Genomic DNA, 12,960 nt, shown 5'->3' with positions numbered 1-12,960 from the left:
TCATAGACTCAAACAGTCTCTAAAACACGGGTGATCATTTGATCAAAGGTCTCATCTTGAACCAGGCCGAGCACGTTCATCCAATGAGCCGCTTTGTCAGGGAAGTATGTAACAGGTGCATCGCTGTAGACAGTCGCAGTAGCCAGCTCATAGTACCCTCTGCCCCAATTACCTTCTTCGATATACTTTGTCGCACGAGCGTATAGGTCCTTGTTATCCAAGTTCTCGAGCTGAAACTTGGTGCCTGAGATCTTCTCGAGAGACTCGACGACTTGGCTCTGAGAAGTGTTATAGGATGCGACGTGAACGTATTCGTTCTTGGTCTTGTCTGAATGAAGGAGTGCAGCAGCTGTAGCTTCGCCAACTTGTGATGCGGTCGTAGTGGTGAACTTTGGTTCGCCTGAGTCGACAAGCTCGCCAGTTTTGGTCTTGATGTCTAGGCAGAGTAGTCCTTTGCCTTCGACCAGCATCTAATCTATCGTCAGAACACTACTTTTCTCTGTTAATTGGCAGTTCACAAACTTACCCAGTCAATCCAAGGACCAGTGAAAATGGCCGTCCAAGACAGCCCGTCTGCTTCTTTAGACTTGACATAGTCCATAACATCCTGCTTCCCCTTGAGGAAAGGCGCCATCTTCTCTAGTCCCTCAACGGAAGTGTCGCTTCCAAACTCGCTAGGCATGAATCGCTTGACCTTGGCAGCTGCAACGGCGTCAATGACGATCTTTTGCTCTGCGATATTGGCGGTCGAAAGGGTAGAGATGACGGCATCTTGTCCAGTAAAGACGTCAACAAGAGACGAAAAAGTGTAGTCGGACTTGAGAATTGTAGCATCCAAGAATGTTGAGTCAGTGACGTTTGATGATGTGCGGCTGAGAACAGAGACGTTGAAGCCTGCTTTAACAAGTGCTCTGATGAGATATGGTCCGAGGTTTCCGCGGCCCTATAATTTTTATAAGCACAAAGACTCGACACCGCTGAAGAAGAGAAACTTACTCCGAGGACCATAACGTTCTTGATCTCGGTAGACATGGTGAAGGGAGATATAAAACAAGAGATGCAGGGTAAGTAGATGTTTGAGATGCAAATCAACTGTGCTTGGTAGTGTCGTTACATGACTGGAGATATCTGAACTACTTATAGACTCTCAGAGCAGTGCAATGATTACTCAACCGTTTGTGATTTCTCAGCATCGAGGCATTTCAACATTATCATGGCCTCAATCCAAGCTCATCTCGTCGTGAAGATGGTGGAGTCTAAGCCTCTTTGAGCCAACAGGTGGAAGCTAAACCTTTATGGACCACAGGGTGGAGACTAGTCCTCTTTTGGAACACGCGTATCTGCTGCTGATGATTAGTCAAGCATCATGCGAGTATTCCCTCATCAAAGAAACATCTGGCCGTATTTCCTTAAAATTGCACTGACAAGTCGATCAACTATGGGCTTACTGCAAAGATCGTGTCAAGCTTGCGTCAAAGCCCGACGGCGGTGCAATCTCGCGAGTCCCTGCTGCGAGAGATGCTCCACCAAGCGTATTCCCTGCCGGTACGCCAATGAGCCAGCCCCTGCACCCATCGCCATCAACGAAAAGACACTGAAGAGTATTGTCAAGTCTCGAAAGCTCAAGGAAGAACAGGATTCTCAGAGCTTATCGCGTTTGTTGGCACATGGTGTTCTGGATACGAGACTACAGATCTTCATTCGACAAGTACTTTCTAATGATTCCTATGATGGCTCTCGACCTCCAGACCTGGCAAGATTGAACAGTTCCAGAGTCATGAGCAGGCCGATGAACAACGGTCTCCAAATCTTCAATCCTCTTCATCTGGAAATCGTTCGCGTGTTTGATCAGACGACACTCCATCATCTGTCTGATATCCTTCGGAGCTTCCCAAGCCAGTTCGTGGAGCATGGCAAGACCGCCTTCATTCACTCTGCACTATACACTCCCTCACTGCCACCACCACTCGAGGAAGTTCACGATGTTTGCTATAGCTATCACATCGCCGGCGATTATCTCGCCAGCAGCCGCCTCAGTGCCCTCCGCCTCACAATCAGACGTCTCCTTCGCCTTTCCAAACGGACCAGCACCTTCGCAGACACACTGGCATACGCACAAGCAATAAGCCTCGCCCAAATAATCCGTCTCCTAGAGTGTAACGACACAAATGAAGATGAAATTGAACGCGACAATGAAGAAATGTGGGCTCTGACTCATACGCTATGGCAGCATGCGCCGACTCAACTACCAAGCTCACTAAGTCCCTGGAAAGCATGGCTATTCTCTGAGAATGTAAGACGGACTATAATGGTTTGCAACATTCTCTTAGCAGTTTACAGTTCTTTAAGAAGGGGATATACGATGCATTCACTTTGCGTGGAGGCTCTGCCGTTTGATGTGCGGACAACGCTTTGGGATGCGGATAGTGAGAGTGCTTGGGAGGCTGCTGCGTGGAAAGTGCCGGGGCCTCATTTGGTGACGTTGAGTCACTTCACGGAGATTCAGCGGCCGGACATGAGTGGTTCACGGTTCGAAGATCTTCTGCTCTCGTTCAGGAGATGAAGGATAATGTCGATACATATCTACGTTCTGAAGAGTTTGGAAATTGGTGCAGTTATTAGCATTGTGGAGCCTTGAGCTTCAGAGACAAACGATATTCATTTTTGCCATTGCTTGTTTCTATGACAAAGAACCTCCATTATTCATAAATCATCTGCCTTATCGATGTCTTGTTCTCGACATGGCCAAGACGCTTAGCAAGTGCACTTGGCCAAGCAAAGAAGAGGGATGTTGGGGTCAGTCTCGCAGGTACCCTGGAAAGCACAAGTACCGCCAGCACAGGCCGACTTGCAGGGCTCCAGGGTCTTTGGGTCAGAGTAGAACAGACCACCGTTTTCACAGGCGCTAGACAAAGTCAGAGAACGAATTCTCGCGAAGGTTTGCTCTCAAGGGAAAGACATACGACTGGGGAGCCGCGATGGCAACGGTGGCGATGGCCAGGATGCTAAAGATGGAGAACTGCATTCTGTTGATTGTGATGTGAGTGAGTAATAAAAAAACAGAGGTTCTTCGGGTCGTCGGTGTCTTATATATAGAGATGTACGTAGCTATGTGATCTGTCAATTACTAGGATTGGATCCTTTAGCTGACCACATTCCTATTTCTATCCAACCAGCGTTGCAAATGGATTTATACTACCTAAATCTCACCTCTTACATGGATCAAAGGACTCACCTGCCGATTGTAGCCTAGAGTCGACCGTTACTCTGCATGAACACCGGGGACATATGTAGCTCTCTAACCACAACTAATACCCCTTAAAGGGCAAGAAAAAACTAAACCTTAAAATAAGGTATTAAAATAAACTTAGTAAAGAATACCTTAGATTTAAATTAAATTTACTAAATATTTTTATCGCTTTAGGTCAAGGTCTTGACTTTTTTTCCCTCCTTTAGCTACCTAAGGTCAAGAGATATATGAGGCTATGGGACCACTATACGGATCGTGCTCGGCCATAATGTTCCGATAGGATCCAAAAGGATTCTCGCCGCAGAAGGATCTACTCCCGTACCTCTCGGGTCATGATCCGGGACCCGTCCCGCTTTCTATACGAGATGCGCTTGAGTATACGACGCTGAGTGAGATTTATTGGCCGAAGTCCTTGATTATATGAGGAGGATCGTAGCCCTTGACTCAATGTGATCAAAAGCTTTCAACACATCTGAGTCAGCAATATTGACCTGGTTTGCTTGTGTCGTCGACATCCTTTGAGGCCAGAAGCGGAGTTATGCTTGATGACATCATGCTTGGGACCCCCTCAACCACCATTTCGAGACAGCAATACTGTAATCAGTGACTTCGACCAGACTGGGAGAAGGCAGTCAGTGCCAAACTTCACTTACATGTCAATTGACTCACACTAATTGCGATACAGGTGATATCATGCCGGTGGCACTCCCGGTCTCTAGTCCCAGACCGGCCCGAGTCTTCGGAACCGGCCTCTCGGAGCCGATAACGAACCTTTAAACAGCGCCTTCAACCTCAAAACTTCCCCTCATCGATAACACTCTTCATCTCAAAACATCCCCACAATGTCAGCAACGTATCAAATCGAAAAGCCAGTCCGAGACGACTTTGAAGAATGGTCCAAACTATTCCGCGCCTACATCGACTTTTACAAATCCAAGATTGACGAAGATCAATACGCACGAACTTTCGATCGTATTATCGAGGAGAAGAATGGACTACAAGCGCTGGTCGTGCGACAGGTTAAAGGAGATGAGAAGAAATTAGTCGGGATAGCGCATTTCTTTCCGGAGCAGACGCCTTGGAGCGAGAAGGAAATTCTTTTACTGAATGGTAAGTAAAGACTTACGTGAAGAGTGAAGAGAGGTGTTGACGTGATAGACTTGTTTGTTGATCCGGAAGTTGGGTCTTGGGAGGAAGTTGACGCAGACTGTTGCGGATGTTGCGAGGGAGAAGGGGTATATGAGGGTGCAGTGGGTTACCAAGCATGATAATACTGCGGCGAGGAAGCTTTATGACACTCTTGCTGAGAGTCAGTTTGTTCAGTATAGAATGGCTTTGTAATAGAATGAACCGCATCTAATATGATATCGGCCTTTTAAGGTACACATCTAGTAAAGCGAGTTCCGCAAACCTGTTGTATATGCTTTCCCAGTCCTAATCACTAGTATCGAATAGCAAAATATAGTCAAGGATGCGCCGCCAACATCGCGCCATATGTATTAATACGTTAATCAGAGCGGTAGCGCTGGAGATGTCTCATTTACAAGTAGCACCCGACGATGGGCTAACTATACCCATCTTCACAAAGTCGGAGTAATTCCAGTAATCGCCTTGAGTACCCTCGCCATCAACAGGCACATTTCCAAAGAACTTCCAAGTCCAGTAAGCGCTTCCTTGGGTATACGCAGCCCAAGCCTTGAGACCAGTGTTGAGATTTCGCGCCCGACTGACAAAAGTGTTATTGGTAGCAGCCTGGATGGACCACTCGCCGACGAAAACGGGGAACTTTGGTGAAGCAGTACTCGCGATGTCCTTGGCATCACTGCAGATAAATTCGGCAAGATTCTGGGACGTAGTTGGGCGACCGGCGAAGTAGTAGTTGTGGACATCAAAGACGATGGTAGTGCTGGCAGGGAAGTACTTGGCCCAGTAGTCGACGGGTCGAAAACCACCCTGAAGCATGATGGGTATCTTGGGATTGACCTTTTCAACGCGTGAAATGACGCCTTGGAAGTACCGAAGAACCCAGGCAGCTCCTTGATCACTCAATGCATCTGGCGTGCCAAACTTTGTGATATCCCGATTGTCAACCGGCTCGTTGATGGGGGCCAGGGTAAAACCTTGAGGAACATCGGAGTCCTGGATGAACTTGATAGCAGCGTCGACCGCCTTATAAGAATATTCAAGGGCAGTCTGGTTCTGGAACCAGCCATAATTCCCCTCCTTTTCACCCAGCCCCATGCCGTTCAGACCTCCCGGGAGCGAGTGAATGTCAAGAATGACGTGGATGCCATGCTTCTTGATTGCGTAATCAGATATGGCTCTGAGAAAACGAGCTTGATTGCCACTGTAAAGTTGAGATCCCGGGAGAGTGACCCAAGTATTATATCCAGCCGGCACTCGGATGACGTTGATGCCAGCTGCAGCCATAGTATCGATATCTTTGGTCGTGATGTAAGAAGCGTATCGCTGCTCTAAAACAGGACCGCATTGCGATTTGAGTTTTACACAGAAATCCCACTCATCAGGCGTGCCAGGGGCGTATTGATTCCACCACGTAGGATCGATTACAGCTTCCTGATGTAGCCAGCCGCCAAGGTTGACTCCATTTGCGTTAAAAGTCTTCCAATTGAGGTAGTTGGAAGGCGGAGCGGCGGTAGCCAAGCTGCAATTCAAGGCCGTAACAGAAGCAAATGCCAGGAAAGTCTTCATTGTTGTGAGGCGTGGATGAAGGTTTTGAGGATCGAGTATGAAGGCAAAGGGCTGTAAAGGAACGAGAGCTATTGTGTTGGGAGGAGTTAAGAGTGTCAGACATTACTGGACCTTTTATAGAATCATTGAAGACTTTTACGACCTACTTTCTCGGTCTATTCAGCACCGAAGATGCCATGCTCATTTATTCTCATTTCAATTTACCCTTGATCGAATCAGGTTGTTTATTGGTTGAAACCCCTTCTCCGGAAAGAATAGTGCAGTATATTGCAATGTGCCATCGGCAGCTTGACATAATTCCATCCCGAAGATGCAGAAGTCCTGGAAATCGTGCGGTAAAGTGGAGTCCCCTGAACCGAAGCGGGATGTCCACATGCCGATGCAACTGTACTGTAGACATAATAGTCATAAATGGTTGATTCATGGTAATATAATGACCTGCAGTCCGCATTTATCGTTTGAGATGAGAAGGATAACCTGGGGTAGTGTGGGGGAATCTGGGGATTCGCATCTCCCAATAGGAATTGATGAAAGCCGGAGTCCTTCCCCCAGACCCGGCTTTGGCTAATCCTTATTGGGTGTCTCTCCTCGCGACTCTGAACCATGCCTTCTACGCCGCAATGGTAAAGACTTTTGTTTTCCCCTCTACTTCGGCTCCATGTCCGAAACCTGGGGATGGCAACAGGCTAGCACCGGGGTAGATGGGCAAAGAGTGGACCGTTCCTGTCTGTTACTATGATGCTCTTTATGGTTGGGTGGTGTTTGCTGCAGTCAGTTGACTCGATATCCAAGAAGAGACGTCGTTCGCTGGGTTAAACGCCCGTAGACCCTTCAACTGCACGTTGTTCAGCTCCATCTCACTGCGATATCACTTAGAGACGGTATTGAAGTAATGTAGCTATGCAGTATGAACTCATGCGCTAAAGATATCCATGACCTGTAGAAGCTCTTCCCATCGTCCATCCCGTTCGATGGCAATAGTTCCTTGCGGTTGCATGACTTTATACTCTGTAGTCAGCTCCGTGCCGAACACATACCCCTCTTCATCATTAACGAAAGCCCTGAGATCCCTTATCCATGCGTCCATGAGATCTCTCTCTGCAGGCGTTGGCCCATGCGTAATAGAGTAACTTCAATATGTCAGCAAATCTGCAGTACGGCGATCTGGTTAGTGGCTGTTGACTTACTTCCATATAGGCCTGTCCATAGCATGGCTCACACCAAACGAGGCTGGAGCAACTTCATTCGTTATGAACGACAAGCGATATGCAATGAGATATCTCCAGACATTCTTGATGTCAACGCCATTGTGAACCAGATTATCCACTAGGTATCGCGATGGAGCTCTGACTTGGCCATCGGCAATGATACGCCCAAAGATCTGCTGCCATGCTTTCTTGTCTTTTGTTTGTGGAAGGGAATAATGCTTGAGGAGACGATCAGTGACGTGAGGAGGGTAATAATTGGATATTTGCATCTGAAGAGAAGAGAAGTTGGGATCGGGAGGGTTTGTGACGGCGTAGAGGGTATCTTCATCAAGGACTTCGCCGATGTAGAGCTTGAGTCCGCGTTTCTTGAACTCACGCGCGAATGACCCGTCGCGATAGTAGTCAAAGATACCCGAGTGAATAAACAGATCATCCGTTACGGGACGAAAGGTATGGTTCTTCAGCTCCATGATAGCAGCAGAGATATCATCGGCACTAATACTCCTCAGATTACGTAGCCTCTCTGCGCCACTAATGTCTGTTGGTATGCCAAAGTACTCGCAAAGCTCATCGAACTGTTCCTCGCAGTCTTGAACAGTCTTGGGTTGTGTCGGAATGGCATTAGAGTACATGATCATTCTTGTAAAACGGCCATGCGACTCTTTGCCTCGGAAGTCATAGAGTGCTTGCGCAAGCACAGAGTAAGCTCCCGCACTGCGTCCCGCGAGGATGATGTTTTGAGGGTCACCCCCAAAGGCAGCGATGTTCTCGTATACCCAGTCCATAGCGAGACGTTGGTCCCAAAGACCATAGTTTCCAACAGCCTCACCACCAGACTCTTCTAGCAGAGACTTTCCAGCGAGAAACCCAAAGACATTGAGTCTGTAACCGACGGCTACAAACACAGCTTGTAATCCGCCAGTCGATATAAGCTCAGTTGGATCCATACTCTCTTCCTGACTGGGATCTCCAACCTGGAACCAACCACCATGGAACCAAACCACAACAGGCCATTTCTTATTCGGCTCGCTCGGATCAGGCACAGGCGTCCAAATATTGAGTCTTAGACAATCCTCGCTGTATGCATGTTTGGGGATATGCTCGCTAACGTTCTTGGAGTAATTCGCCTGAGGACAAACAGGTCCAAAATCCGTCGCATCAAAAGGCAAACCATCCAAAGATCGGTATCGATATGTTTTTGGAAAAGGCTGAGGTTTTCGCCATCGTAGATTCCCGACGGGAGGTTGAGCGTAGGGAACGCCTGCGAAGCGACGGGACTTGGAATCGAACTGAAGACCTTTGAGAGATCCATGATTTGGGATGTTGACATGACAGTCTGAAGTGGTGTAAGAGATTGAATTGCCCATTTTAGTGATAAGAATTATTTTGGAGATAGAAAAGAGGGAGCTGCAGAGTATGAGATAAGAAGGGAATGCAAGCGACTCAATAAATTGTTGAATATTTCATTCATATCTCGTAGTATCGCAGTTCTAAGTGTCAAGTGACGGTGATTGGCCCGTTTAATCGACGACATATCAGCTGCTAGAGGCGGGGACGCGTCCTTACAGATTAACGACCGAAAAAGAAAGGGTCAAAGCAAACCAATCGATTAACTAATGCCATCCAATTCCTTTCCACTCATTCGATAAGGACCTTTTCATCCGGTCTCCCCCCAGTCAAAGCCAAGTCACATGGAGAATGCATCATCCAGTTCCTCCTCACAGCCTCAACCCCCAAAGCGCAAACGCGTAGAACGCGGCCGCTCTAAAAACGGTGAGTCCCGGCTCCCCCGGAAGTGGTTCCCCGCTGACCCAGATGTCTAGGCTGCTTGACGTGCCTGACCAAAAAGGTCAAATGCGATGAGACGAGGCCGCAGTGCAATCGCTGCGTGAGGCTCAAGCTTGAGTGTAGATGGGCGACGCAGATGCAGCCGCTGGCGGAGAGGAGGAGAGGCTTGGGGCCGATTAAACAGCGGGAGAGATGGACGCCGCCGGCTCTTGTGCCCAAGATTGATGATGCTGGGAGTGCCAGTGAGGGATCGCAGAGTGTTACGCCGCCTGCTTTGACACCGGCTGGGGACTTGCAGTTGTCTGAGGGTTTGCCAGCTGATATCTCGTTTGATGTTCTACCCGTCGAGAGTGAAGTGGCATCTGCATCACCAACAAGCTTCCCAGACATACCGCCAGACGACTTAATCAACCCTATCGCCATCCCTCAATATCCCCAAGACGCTTCATCACAGCTCATTCTATACCCAACACCCTCCTTCGACATCCTCTCCCTCTTCCCCTCATTCTCCTTCACAAACCCAACTGAACCTGCCCCTTCAATCGGCAGCGACGACGTCCAAGCCATGACATTCCACTCCACCGTCCTCGCACCCATGAAATCAACCCGCAAAGCCGCTCTCTCAGCACACTCCATCTTCCTCAACTTTGCAGTCCAAAACCCCATGGCGCTACATTTCCTTCTTGCATTTTCACACAGCGAACTAGCTATCCATCATGGTTTCAGCCACAGACCGCCTTTGGAGTCCTATCTACATTTTCAGAACGGATCGCAGCTTTTAAGCCAGGCGCTCGTGACATTATCGCCTACCAACCACGTCGCGATGATGTTGTCGTTTTTGTACCTTTATATGTTTTGGATGAGGAGGGATCCGTTGGAGGTTGAGAGATTGCGAGAGTTGAGCACTTCGATTCTTGCGTATATTACGACGTTTTCGCTAGATGAGGTTTGTGCCAATTCTAGTGGGAGTACGGGGACATCTGAGCCTGTCACGCTATCGCGGATCTTGACGTATATTTATGATCGCGATGTATTCTGTGGTTTCTTTGGCTGCGGCGCTGCGTTTGCGGGTTATGTCAGCCAGAAGCATGAGACGAGGCAGCGAATATGGCTTCTATCACGAATGCCGATATTACCTGACCAGACGGAGACGTGGTTCAGGTCTGAGAGTTTGCCGGAGACGAGTCAGAGAAGGATTCTGGATGTCTACTTCAGTCTAATTACAATACAATACGAGATAAACGTGTATAGCCAGAGTAGCGAGCTGGCTGTACTTGGGAAGTGGGTGGAGATTAGGAACAAGTTGGACAAGATACGAGAAGTAAGTTATTAACTATCTGTGAGACCGCCGTGGACTAACGCCGTACAGGAGCAGAACTTTCTCTTCACTTTATGGACAGACTGCGCTCAAGAGTCAACTAAACCACCACTAATGGCCCTCGTAGCCGTAACCATCTTCCACGCCCTGGAGATCTACCTATACCGCAGCCGCGACACATTCTTCGGCGAAACACCAGTGCCAGCTGATATCGAGCGCGCACTCCAAGAACTAGTCTCAGCAGCATACCACACCATCCCCGTCGGACCAGTCCAGCTACTAGAGCGCTTCCAATGGGCTCTCTTAATCGGAGGAATCGAAACACACGACCCCGTATACCGAGACTGGATCTCGGGGAGTATTTCAGACCCCGTTATCAAGGGCGTTTACAACCTCGTGGTGTCGGCTAAGACACTATCGGCTAAGGGAATATCGATGGAGGCGATCCGCGAGTTAGTTAGCAAGCAGACGAGACCATATCATCATAATTAGATAGTTTCAGCGTCCGTCTCGTCGATAAATATCGTGGCTTATCTCGTCGATTAAACTGACCACTCATAGTGCGTGCCACAAATCTGGGGTAGTAGACAAGGGACCCCAGATTTTGGAGCCGAAGTGATAAGGGGAATAAGGACTAGCGCTTGTCTGATAAGGAGAATGAATATAACTGGGCCCTTGCGCCCTGACACTGACTCAAAACCATCAACGCTTTGAAGTTTAACCTTCTTTTTTTTCTTGACTCCTGCAACATCGCAATTTTAATCATGGAGAGTAAAGAGATGAAAGAGTCGACACCTTCGGATGTTGATATGTACGGGACTGTTGATACGCTGTCGGTGGAGGAGGAGAAGAAGCTTGTGAGGAAGATTGATATGAGGTATGTGCTACCAGAAGCGACAGGTGTTCAGAGCTAATTTGTTAGGCTTATGCCGTTGCTTATTGTGAGCTATGGATTGCAGTATTTGGACAGTAAGTTCTTCGTGGCAATTTATACGCGGGTATTGACTTTACACAGAGACGAGTTTGGCGTATAGCGCTATTCTTGGCCTCAGAGAAGATCTGGTATGTACTCACCACCAAAGGAAAAACACCACTAACAAGACAAGCAACTCGTCGGTCAGCAATTCAGCTGGGCATCCAGTATCTTCTACATAGGCTACCTCGTAGCCTCATACCCCATCTCTCTCGGCTTCGTCAAATTCCCTCTCGGCAAATATCTAAGCGTCCTCATGTTTATCTGGGGCGTCATTCTCACTCTCCACGCCGTCGCGCATAATTACGCTAGTCTCATGGTTCTTCGTTTCTTTCTTGGTGTGTTTGAGAGTGCGATAAGTCCAGGCTTCTCGCTCATCACGGGAATGTGGTATACACCTCATGAGCATGTATCGCGCCATTCGTTCTGGTTTGCTGGGAATGCGTCGGCGAGTATGGTTGGTGCTATGATTGCGTATGGGATTCTGAGTTATCATGGTCCAATTGAGCAGTGGAAGGTGAGTTTTACTTACTACTTGAAGAAGAGTTGGAAACTGATTTGTATAGATGCTCTTTCTCATCTTTGGGCTTATCACTATTGCTTGGTCTGTCTTGACGTTTTTCTTTCTGCCTGACTCTCCTGCGACGGCTGGCTTTCTGTCAACTTCTGAGCGAGAGTTTGCTGCTCTTCGACCTAAGAAGTTTCAGAGAACTACTCAGACTAAGAAGTGGGACCGAGGACAGTTTATTGAGACTATGAAGGATGTCAAGTCCTGGTGGTTCTTTTTCTTCTCTTTCATCATCTGCATTCCCAATGGCGGAACTACCAGTGTAAGTTATCTTCTACTATCCCATTGAGACTGCGGTAACTGATATCATGATAGTTCAGCACCATTGTCATCAAGAGCTTTGGCTACGATGAAAAGCAGACTATACTCATGGGTCTCCCTGCATCAGCCTTTCAACTCACAACCGTCATCCTGGTCGCTGTCTTCACAACCTACGTTCGCAAGTCCCGTCACATTGCTCTTGTTCTGACATACCTGATGGCCATTGCTGGTATTCTTATGATCAAACTCCTCCCCACAGCAGAAAAACTCTCCCGACTGGCTGGCTTCTGGCTCATCATGGCTGTTGCACCTGCATTCCCTCTTATGCTGTCGCTATCCGCTAGTAACATTGCCGGTTTCACAAAGAAGTCAACAGTCATGGCCATGATCTTCTTGGGATATTGTGCTGGAAACTTGAGTGGACCTCAGTTCTTTATCAGCACCGAGGCGCCTGGTTACCACGTAAGTGACACCACTGCTTATTGTGAAGCATGTTACTAATCTCTATAGACCGCTTATACCACCATCATGGTCTGCTATGCCATCACCATTGCTCTTGTAGTGGGCATTTACTTCTATCTCACCTGGGAGAACCGTCGTCGCGATAATGAGCAGGGTGTCAAGAGAGATCCCGAGGAGTCTCAGCAAGTGGATCTTGCCGAGGACGGAGCGCTTCTTCAGGTGGATGAGACTGATAAGCAGAACAAGAACTTTAGATACATTCTGTAAAATGGGAATGAATTTACGTTCGGGTGTAGTGGCGGGTTGGCACAGTTTAGTTTAGGGTCTAGTAGTTGGTCATTACCAATGGGAAACTTATTTGAACTACTGTGCTCCAAAAAAAGCATCCAGCTTCTTCTGTTGTCTGGGAGAAGATTGAGA

The 12,960-nt window shown here is 48.0% G+C and overlaps 8 protein-coding genes across 8 annotated transcripts; 4 read left to right on the top strand and 4 right to left on the bottom strand.

Annotated features, from left to right (window-relative positions):
* Positions 1-8: 8 nt before the first annotated feature.
* On the bottom strand, positions 9-1,032 carry FTJAE_3736 (2'-hydroxyisoflavone reductase; the record flags this gene model as incomplete). The annotated part of the gene is made up of 3 exons (XM_037350066.1): positions 9-470; positions 527-943; positions 997-1,032. The coding sequence occupies 3 exons, from the start codon at positions 1,030-1,032 to the stop codon at positions 9-11; spliced, it is 915 nt and encodes a 304-aa protein (XP_037209150.1).
* A 406-nt stretch (positions 1,033-1,438) lies between these two features.
* FTJAE_3735 (uncharacterized protein) lies at positions 1,439-2,397 on the top strand (the record flags this gene model as incomplete). Its single annotated transcript, XM_037350065.1, has 2 exons — positions 1,439-2,293; positions 2,341-2,397. 2 exons carry the CDS (start codon positions 1,439-1,441, stop codon positions 2,395-2,397), a joined length of 912 nt encoding a protein of 303 aa, XP_037209149.1.
* Positions 2,398-2,754: 357 nt separating this feature from the next.
* On the bottom strand, positions 2,755-3,025 carry FTJAE_3734 (uncharacterized protein; the record flags this gene model as incomplete). The annotated part of the gene is made up of 2 exons (XM_037350064.1): positions 2,755-2,905; positions 2,964-3,025. 2 exons carry the CDS (start codon positions 3,023-3,025, stop codon positions 2,755-2,757), a joined length of 213 nt encoding a protein of 70 aa, XP_037209148.1.
* Positions 3,026-4,092: 1,067 nt separating this feature from the next.
* FTJAE_3733 (histone acetyltransferase HPA2) lies at positions 4,093-4,705 on the top strand (the record flags this gene model as incomplete). The annotated part of the gene is made up of 2 exons (XM_037350063.1): positions 4,093-4,360; positions 4,683-4,705. The coding sequence occupies 2 exons, from the start codon at positions 4,093-4,095 to the stop codon at positions 4,703-4,705; spliced, it is 291 nt and encodes a 96-aa protein (XP_037209147.1).
* Positions 4,706-4,786: 81 nt separating this feature from the next.
* FTJAE_3732 (glucan 1 3-beta-glucosidase A) lies at positions 4,787-5,962 on the bottom strand (the record flags this gene model as incomplete). The annotated part of the gene is made up of 1 exon (XM_037350062.1): positions 4,787-5,962. The coding sequence occupies one exon, from the start codon at positions 5,960-5,962 to the stop codon at positions 4,787-4,789; it is 1,176 nt and encodes a 391-aa protein (XP_037209146.1).
* Positions 5,963-6,875: 913 nt separating this feature from the next.
* FTJAE_3731 (triacylglycerol lipase II precursor) lies at positions 6,876-8,537 on the bottom strand (the record flags this gene model as incomplete). The annotated part of the gene is made up of 2 exons (XM_037350061.1): positions 6,876-7,092; positions 7,150-8,537. 2 exons carry the CDS (start codon positions 8,535-8,537, stop codon positions 6,876-6,878), a joined length of 1,605 nt encoding a protein of 534 aa, XP_037209145.1.
* A 557-nt stretch (positions 8,538-9,094) lies between these two features.
* Positions 9,095-10,768, top strand: FTJAE_3730 (zn 2cys6 transcription factor; the record flags this gene model as incomplete). Its single annotated transcript, XM_037350060.1, has 3 exons — positions 9,095-10,119; positions 10,210-10,279; positions 10,328-10,768. The coding sequence occupies 3 exons, from the start codon at positions 9,095-9,097 to the stop codon at positions 10,766-10,768; spliced, it is 1,536 nt and encodes a 511-aa protein (XP_037209144.1).
* Positions 10,769-11,040: 272 nt separating this feature from the next.
* FTJAE_3729 (DAL5-Allantoate and ureidosuccinate permease) lies at positions 11,041-12,807 on the top strand (the record flags this gene model as incomplete). Its single annotated transcript, XM_037350058.1, has 7 exons — positions 11,041-11,153; positions 11,199-11,245; positions 11,292-11,338; positions 11,383-11,766; positions 11,816-12,079; positions 12,133-12,540; positions 12,589-12,807. The coding sequence occupies 7 exons, from the start codon at positions 11,041-11,043 to the stop codon at positions 12,805-12,807; spliced, it is 1,482 nt and encodes a 493-aa protein (XP_037209143.1).
* Positions 12,808-12,960: the final 153 nt, after the last annotated feature.

The sequence above is a fragment of the Fusarium tjaetaba genome, assembly GCF_013396195.1.
Source record: "Fusarium tjaetaba strain NRRL 66243 chromosome Unknown NRRL66243_c0000070, whole genome shotgun sequence".
In the NCBI taxonomy this organism is placed as follows: Eukaryota; Fungi; Ascomycota; class Sordariomycetes; order Hypocreales; family Nectriaceae; genus Fusarium; species Fusarium tjaetaba.
Note: the sequence above shows the minus strand (reverse complement) of the source record. Positions and strands in the feature narration are given on the sequence as shown.